General features: G+C 39.7%; 1 protein-coding gene across 1 annotated transcript in view; it reads right to left on the reverse strand.

Moving 5' to 3' along the window:
* The window catches only part of LOC106876073 (breast cancer type 2 susceptibility protein), a 123,461-nt gene that overhangs the window by 18,331 nt on the left and 95,673 nt on the right, over nt 1-9,457 (reverse strand). The window contains exons 17-18 of the mRNA XM_014924478.2: nt 6,908-7,019; nt 3,051-3,154 (exon numbers count right to left, since the gene is read on the reverse strand). Of these exons, the coding sequence (XP_014779964.1) occupies nt 3,051-3,154; nt 6,908-7,019 (216 nt within the window). The remainder of the gene's footprint in view (nt 1-3,050; nt 3,155-6,907; nt 7,020-9,457) is intronic.

Below are 9,457 nucleotides of genomic sequence, written 5' to 3' on the forward strand. Positions count from 1 at the left end.
TGTGTTTTTATTGGCTAAACTGGCAACATGACCATCCCCAAATACAACAATATCTGTTTCAACACATGGTTTCACATCAAGAATCTTGCAAAACAAATACATAAATGGTAAATACTAATAGTTTCTCTAATAGCATGCTGAAAGTAACAGCACAAGCTTTCTTGTTGTGGGGGCTCCTGACATAAATTGCCTGTAAATTGAGCAATCATTAATTCCAGGCTTTAAATATTTTTCTTGTTACACAAATAAAATCACAAATATCCTTCTTTGTATGATTTGAACAAAAAAAAAAATGGAAAGAAATAATTTCGACATGAAACAATAACACTTCATGGAAGAGTTGAAACAGTGTATCATAGAAATAACAGGTAAGCTTTCCAGATATCAGAAAATAATAGATCAGCATCAACAGAACAGAGTTTTTGAGACAGACCAGAGGAGATTTTATCACGAAATAAATAGTGTAGAAGAAACTACTGAAGATGAGAAATCTAATGCAGAAGAATCCAGAAAGTTCTGGAGTGATATTTGGGATAAGCCAATTAATGACAGAAATGTAGTATGGTAAAAGAAAATGGGGGCAGACGTAGTTAGTGAGAAGCAGCCAGATCTAAAACTAACGAGTGCATTAATGGGAAAAAGGTTAGGAAGAATGCTGAATCGGAAGGGCCCAGGACTAGATTTAGTTCAAGGGTACTGGTTAAAGAAATTTAGTAGCTTACAAGAGCAACTGAGGGAATGACTTCAAGATTGCCTGAATGGAGAAGACATACCTAACTGGATGACTAGAAGGAGAATAGCACTCCTTATGAAAGAGAAAAGCAAGGGCAATACAGCTAGTAGAAGACATGCGTAGACGGGAGAGAAATGAAGGCAGTATGCTCCATTGGATGTGCAACACCAGTGTGCATGTATGACAAAATGCAAACGTAAAAAGCACTATTTGAGTGTGATCGTTACCAGCGTCGCCTTCCTGGCACTTGTGCCGGTGGCATGTGAAAAGACATTCGAGTGAGATCATTGCCAGTGCCGCTGGACTGGCTCCTGTGCAGGTGGCATGCAAAAAATACCATTTTGAACGTGGTTGTTGCCAGTACCACCTGACTGGCCTTCGTGCCAGTGGCACGTAAAAGCACCCACTACACTCTCGGAGTGGTTGGCGTTAGGAAGGGCATCCAGCTGTAGAAACTCTGCCAAATCAGATTGGAGCCTGGTGTAGCCATCTGGTTCGCCAGTCCTCAGTCAAATCGTCCAACCCATGCTAGCATGGAAAGCGGACATTAAACGATGATGATGATGTATTGAGAGAAAAGTTGAGCATAAGATGAATTAAATGTAGCTTGCAAGAAAGAAGACTATGTTGGTTTGGACATGTGATGCATATGAATGAGGACATCTGCATAAAAAAATGCTGATCACTGAAAATGGATGGTACCTGTGGAAGAGGGAGACCCAAGAAGACATGGGATGAAATGGTAAGGACTGATCTCAGGATGTTGGGTCTCACAGAGGAAATGACAATGGACCAAGATCTCTGGTGATATCAGGTACTTGAGAAAACCTGCACATGTCAGTGAAACTGAGTTCTAGAAGCGCTGTGTGTCTCACCCACACGTAAGTAGAAAACTTCTCACACACCCCACCACAACAAACCAAACTACATCTCTTCTCTTCCTCAGATTTCCTCTTTCATGTAATATGCTTACCCCCCACTCCCCAATCCTGTCCTCTTGGCTCTGACTCACTGTATCATTGCTATCTGCTAGCCCCCCCGATCTGTGTGTTCCACCCAGACATAACAAGAAATCTTTTCACACCCTACCCCAACAAACCAATCTATATCTCTACATCTCTTCTCTTCCTCACATTTCCTCCTTCCTGCACTATGCCTATCTCTCACTCTCCAATCCTGTCCTCACGGGGTCCTGTTTCTCTGTGTCATTGCTATCTGGTAGCCCCCGCCCCACTCACTTCCCCTCCCTACTCTCTAATCATGCTTCTTTGGCAATATCTTGCCACTTATATTATGACGTTTGAACCTCAAGGGTATGCCCTGGCATTTGCCACCATCTATATCTCTCTCTGCCTTTACTCGACCATCCCATTTATATTCTGATCCCTGTCCCTTGTGAGTTTGCCTGGCACTTTGCCATCATATCTCTTCTGATATCTCCCACTCTCTCTCTCCTTCTGCACTTCCCTCAGGTTGGGTAATCATATATCTCCTTTCCAGCAGCACACCTGTTTCTGTCCTCATTCCTGATCTCTCTCCCTCTCTCTCCGGCCGAGTAATCATGTACCTCCTCCACAGCAAGACACCTGTTTCTGTCTTTCTGTTTCATTATAACCTTTCATCATTTGACACAAGACCACCTCCTCCAATGCTCCTTCCCTTCTCAAAAGATTTTTGTCTTGTAGGTTACTTGGTGACCCTGTCAATGCAGGTGCCACTTGAAAAGCATCCAATCCACACTGTAAAGCATTTGGGGTTTGGAAGGGCATCCAGCTGTAAAAACCTTGCCAAATCTGACCTCGTCTGTGCTTGTGCCATGTAAAAAGCACTAAGTCCATTCTGCTGGGTGGTTGGTGTTAGGAAAGGCATCTAGCTGGAAAATCCCAGCCAAAACAGTCACAGAAGTCTGGTGCTGGCTCCTGTCAAACCGTTTCACCCATGCCAGCATGGAAGGTGAGCATTAAACAATGACGATGATGATGTGCACATTCACTATTCAGATCAAAGTAGCACATTTTAACACATTTTATTCTCTCAACAAAATCCGTTTTCTCACCAAGCAAGAAAATGAAATTATGTGGGCTGACCAATCACTCTCACTCTATAAATAACTCGACTAATGTATTACCAATACTTTTCCTTTTTTATCTTACTTATACAGAGACCACATTGTAAGCTTTACAAAGGTTAATACATCACTGTCAGTAGCTGGTTATTTCAAGTGTAAAGCTACATCATACATTCCGTACCAAATTTGTTTCTATGAAATAAGTAGAAAAGAAAAAAAAAAAGCCACCAAAGGGTAAACAAAACTTACTTTATTGTGAGAGACTTTGAAATATTTAATACTATTCCAGCCATATCGACCTCATAATAATTTTGTAGGCAGGGGTCAGTTATTATGTTTGCGGTGGTAAATACCTGGTATAAGTAAAAGAAAATATAATCTTTAGCATGATTTTGAAATATTTGGATTTTATAGGTTCATTTCCGATCAAACACACACAGAGTGACAGCTTTAATGCAGTAATAAACCCCAATCACCCACCAGCAGAATTATATATATAAAAAAGAAAGAAAATAAAAAAAAAAAAAAAAAAAAAAAAAAAAGTATTTAAAAAAAATTATTTTGCTTGTTTCAATCACTGGAATGCAGTCATGCTGGGATACCAGCTTAACCCTTTAGTGTTTGCATTATTCTACCAAAATTAATGCTTTTTCATCCACATTGTTTTGAACTAATCATGCATTATCTTGTGGTTATGAAATTTTGATGAGGTAGCTGTTAATTTATAAAACGATATTGTAGGGTTGGTGTGAGAGACCAGATCTGACCAGTTTGAACATAAAACAGGCAGAATACTTTTGGCCGGATATGGCCCGTTTAAATGCTAAAGGGTTAAAGGATTTAGTTGAACAAATCCAATCCAGTATTTATCTTTTATTCTTTACTTGTCTGAGTCATTAGACTGTGGCCATCCTGGGGCAGTGCCTTGAGGAATTTTAGTCTCTTTCTCTCTCTCTCTCTCTCTTGCCTCTCTCTTTTTAATCATACACCCATGCCTGCACCTCCACATATAACACAAGGCTTAGCTTGTGTTTTTTTTTCTCCACTTCATCGTAGAAATTCTAAATGCTTGATGACTTTTGTCACTGATAATGCAATAACAGCAGTTTGAAAGTAGGTCAGTTGCAAGTTGGAAGGAGGAGCTCTTCTCTGTTGCTGTGAATGCTAGATGGCAAAAGACTATGATGAGTTGCAAGGCAAGTGCATGCCAGGTCGTCATGGAGAAAATGGGCATATGATGATGATGATGATGGTAGTGGTGATCATAATAAGCATGTATTCATATATATATATATATATATATATATATATATATATAGAGTTATTAATATTTCTAAGTCTCTCTAAAGGAGACTACGGCAGCGGTACTGGAAATTAATAGTTATCGCCAAGCCAACATGGCAGTCCCAAAATTAGGACGAAAGCTGCCGTGAATTAGCTCCAAGAAGCCATCGCCTCTAGCTAGCTATGTGACACACGAAATCTGTGTCCTTTATAACCTTCGAACAGGGGAGGCCGCCTTATTTTGTCAAAAGTTTCTGCTTATTTATTCCCATTGTTTTGAGTTAGTCATGTATAATATCATAGCTTTGAGACTTCAATGATGTGATTATGTAGTTTAATTTTAGAATGATGTTATAGGGTGGGTGTGAAAGGCTGGGTCTGATATGGTCAGTTAAAATGTTAAAGGGGTTAAAGGGGTTAATGTCTATCTGACAGATGAGTATATATTACTGAGTTAATGTTTCAGAGCTGGAGGCTCTTCCTGTCACTAACCTTTACAAGTTTCTCAAGTAAAGTTTCCACTCTCCTCATCTTTGGAAGTTCCAAACTACCAGATGATTTGTCGATAGGAAATATAAACAAATATCATTGTCTGTAAGTTTTGTCATGTGAAACACAGAATGTAAACACTTACATACACACAGGTACAAGCTGGTAAGGGAAAACTTAAAGTTTGCAGAAGAGGGAGACGGAGATGCAAGACAACATGCGACAAAGTGATGAAGGCTAATGCCAGGAGCTTGAACCTCCAAGAGAAGATGACAAAAGAGTGGGATGACTGGTAATATGTGGTTCTTGAATAGACCCACCTCAGTGAAACAGTTTTGGTAGCACTGTGTGTGTGTGTATGTGCATGAATATATATCATCATCATTCATCATTTAACGTCCGCTCTCCATGCTAGCATGGGTTGGACGGTTTGACTGAGGACTGGTGAACCAGATGGCTACACCAGGCTCCAATCTCATCCGGCAGAGTTTCTACAGCTGGATGCCCTTCCTAACGCCAACCACTCCGAGAGTGTAGTAGGTGCTTTGGAAATGGGCTGTGCGTGAGAAGACCCGGCAAGCCAAGTAAGATCGTTGCCAGTGCCCCTGGACTGGTTCTTGTGCGGGTGGCACATGAGATGCACCATTTTGAGCGTGGCCGTTGCCAGTACCGCCTGACTGGCTCCTGTAGGATTTTCGAGCGAGATCGTTGCCAGTGCCCCTGGACTGGCTTGTGCGGGTGGCACATAAAAGACACCATTTCGAGCGTGGCCGTTTTCGTGCGGGTGACACGTAAAAGCACCCACTACACTCTCTGAGTGGTTGGCGTTAGGAAGGGCATCCAGCTGTAGAAACTCTGCCAAATCAGACTGGAGCCTGGTGTTGCCATCCGGTTTCACCAGTCCTCAGTCAAATCGTCCAACCCATGCTAGCATGGAAAGCGGACGTTAAACGATGATGATGATGATGATGATGATAACTGTATCAGATAGCCAAAAGGGAAGCTAGGAGACAGGTATATCTAGCCAGGAGAGAAGCAGAAAAGAAGTTTGCCTATTTTCAGTGACGTAGAGATCAAGGACTTGAAGTGTTTTGGATTGCAAGACAGTGTGCAAGAGAAAATTGTGATGTTTGCATGGAAGATGGTGTACTTGCATTTAATGATTCTGTAAAGAAAGAGGCTTGGAAATACCATTATGAAAGACTGCTGAACGTGGAGAATGAATGGGAAGAGGAGAGTCTGCCAAATGTCAACCCAGTTGAGGGATCAGCTATCCGAATTGACAGTACCTTGGTAGATAAAACAATTAAGGATATGAAGATAGGGAAAGCCCACCCCAACTCCCACCAGCCCATCAGGAATCACTACGGAGATTCCTAAAATATCTGGTGGTGTGGGTTATGGTCTAGTTACCCATATTGTAAATACATCAGCCTTCATCACTTTGTTTTATGTTATCTTGCATTCCCATCTCCCGCTTCCATAAACTTTAAGTTTTTCCCTTATAAGCTTGTATGTGTGTGTATGTAAATGTTTATATTCTGTGTTTCACATGACAAAGGTAAAGGTGACACCTCAGACAAAAGCAATTACAGAGGTATCAAATTATTGGATCAGTTGATGAAACTTATGGAGAGGGTCATAGCCCATCTAATTAGGGAGAGAGTTAGTCTAGATGAGATGCAGTTTGGGTTTGTGCCAGGGAAAGAGTATTTCCTTTGCGGCAGCGCACCTGTTTCTGTCTTCATTCCTGATCTCTCTCTTTCACTCTCTCTCTCTTCCCCTGCCAGGTGACCTTGTACCTCCTCTACAGCAAGACACCTGTTTCTGTCTCTCTGTCTCACTTATAACCTTTCATCATCTGACACAAGATCGCCTCCTCCAATGCCCCCTCCCCTCTTGAAAGGTTTTTTTTCGTCTTGCAAGTACTTGGTGACCCTGTCAGTGCGGGTGCCACTTAAAAGCACCCCGGTTCACACTGTAAAGTGGTTGGTGTTCTGAAGGGCATCCAGCTTTAAAAACCTTGCCAAAACTGACCTTGCCTGTGCTTGTGCCATGCAAAAAAACACTAAGTCCACTCTGCTGGGTGGTTGGTGTTAGGAAGAGCTCCCTGCTGTAAAAATTCTGCCGAAACAGTTATAGAAGTTTGACGCAGACTTCTGCTTGGCCAGCTCTTGTCAAACCGTCCCATCCATGTCAGCATAGAAAAGGGATGTTAAACAATGATGATGATTATGATACATACGTACATATACATACAATTAGAACAAAAGTAACACAAAAGTTTCTAACATATCTATATATCTGTTTAAAATTATCGCTGTGGATCCTACCTTTCTTGGAGAATATATTTCCGAAAGCTTGCTTGCATCTATTTTCAGACATTCAAAGTGAGTTGATCGAGTCACAGTCAAGTGGACAGATGTAGTTTTCAGGGATTGAAATCTGTAAATTGGCAAGAAAAGCAAAGACATTTATCAAAAATTTGTATAGGAATGGAAAAGGAATAATTTGTTTACTGACACTCAAGAACTACAAGAGCATTCTTGTATTTGATGTTTTATTGTTATTGTTCTTATTACTTAAAGTGAATTAACTCTGCTCAAGTACTTCTTCAGACCAAAGTTGACAATAAGTACTTGGAAGTACAATATATCATATATACCAATGGCGGCGAGCTGGCGGAATCGTTAGCATGCCGGGCGAAATGCTTAGCGGTATTTTGCCTGCCGTTATGTTCTGAGTTCAAATTCCACTAAGGTCAACTTTGCCTTTCATCCTTTCGGGGGTTGATTAAGTAAGTACCAGTTATGCACTGGGGTTGATGTAATTGACTTAACCCCTTTGTCTGTCCTTGTTTGTTCTCTCTGTGTTTAGCCCCTTATGGGCAACAAAGAAATAACTATATCATATATACGATGTTTTTATGTCTGTTGCCATATTGTATATTCGTATGGGATAGTTCATTGTAGATTCAAGATCACCAAAAATACTTTTTTTCCATCATGTATTCATTCATTTAGTTTAGTTTTCACTTGTCTCAGTCATTGGACTGTGCCCAAGCTGGGGCACGGCCTTGAAGGGTTTTAGTAAAAAAAAACCAATCCCAGTATTTATTTTTTTAAATCTGACACTTATTCTATTAATCTCTTATGCCAAACTACTAAGTTACAAGGATGTAAGCAAACCAATACTGGCTGTCAAGTGATGTGGTGGTGGTGGTGGTGGGGGAGAAAGATACAAACACACACACATGATAGGCTTCTTTCAGTTTCCATTCATCAAATCCACTTAAGAGGCTTTGGTTGGTCTGGGGCTATAGTAGAAGACACTTGACTAAGGTGCCATGCAGTGGGACTGAACCTGGAATCATGTGGTTGGGAAGTAAGCTTCTTACCAAACAGTCATGTCTGCAACAACTATTTACAACAAAAAAAAAAGCGCTGAAAATGGAGTGGTTGAAAATGATCCAGAACACTTAGAGAAACTAAAATAATGATTAATAATGTTGACATAAAACTTGTGGATGAGATAGGAGAAATCTGTCAAAGTAATGGTTAACATAAAGTGAATACCATAAAATATGGTTGGAAATTGGTTGAAAATGATCCAAAACATCAAGAGAAACTATAATTAATGATTAATAATGTTGACATAAAACTTGTAGATGAGATAGGAGAAATCTGTCTAAGTAATGGTTAACATAAAGTGAATACCATAAAATATGGTTGGAAATTGGTTGAAAATAATCCAAAAACATCTAGAAAAATTATAAATAATGATCAATAATTTTGACATAAAACTTGTGGATGAGACAGGAGAAATCTGTTTAAGCAATGGTCACCTTAAAGTGAATGCCATAAAATTAAAGTGAATACCATAAAATCATTCCCTGCTTAAAGGATTTCCAAGGATGCATGTAGTAGGGGATAAAAATAATTCATTTTGAGATTTGGAGAATGAAAAATACTTGGTTTTTGCACCAGGGGCATCAATATGAGATGAATGTGAGAGCCAAGAAGAGTTGTGAGTGTGAAAGTCAAGGATGATAACTTTATTGATGCATGAAGTGAGGTATATGTCATCGATGCCATAATAAATATGGTCAAAGATTTGTTAGTAGTAGCTGGAAGAATGTGGAGAGCAGTAGGAGAGGAACAGAAAGGGACTTTGAGCCCAACTAACAGGAAGTCTTTGATGCTGATATCCAGATGAGATAAAAGTGAGTAGTGAAAAATTGGAATTAACATATTCTTTTATTCGTTTCAGTCATTTGACTGAGGCCATGCTGGAGCACCGCCTTTAGTCGAATCCACCATCCTTCTCTATCTCCTGATCAACACCAAAATATTTTATTACATGGAATGCAACATGACTTCTTTTTTAAAGGACGTAGAAAATATTAACTTGCAATGTTAATAATTTTAACAAGGATTTTTACAATTTTAGATGTAATTTACTTGTTTTTCTTGTTGTTTAGGGAAATAAAATCAAGGGGGAAAAAACAAAACAAAATACAATCTGATATACAGGGGCTGGACAAAATAATGGAAACACCTTAACATTTCAAACAAATTAATTTTAATATGGGGTAGGACCATCTTTGGCAGTAATTACAGCTTGAATTCTATGAGGTATGGACTTGTACAAAGTTTGAATTGTTTTCAAAGGAATTTTTATCCATTCTTCAGCTAAAACAGTCTCCAGTTCTTGTAGTGATGATGGTGAAGGATATCGACTCCTTACTTGTTTTTCTAAAATGCACCATAAATGTTCAATAATATTGAGATCTGGGGACTGTGGTGGCCAGATAAGATGTTTAACTTCACTAGAATGTTCCTCGTGCCATTCAGTAACAACTTTAGCTGTGTGAATTGGTGCAT

The sequence above is a fragment of the Octopus bimaculoides genome, chromosome 7, assembly GCF_001194135.2.
Source record: "Octopus bimaculoides isolate UCB-OBI-ISO-001 chromosome 7, ASM119413v2, whole genome shotgun sequence".
Classification (NCBI taxonomy): domain Eukaryota; kingdom Metazoa; phylum Mollusca; class Cephalopoda; order Octopoda; family Octopodidae; genus Octopus; species Octopus bimaculoides.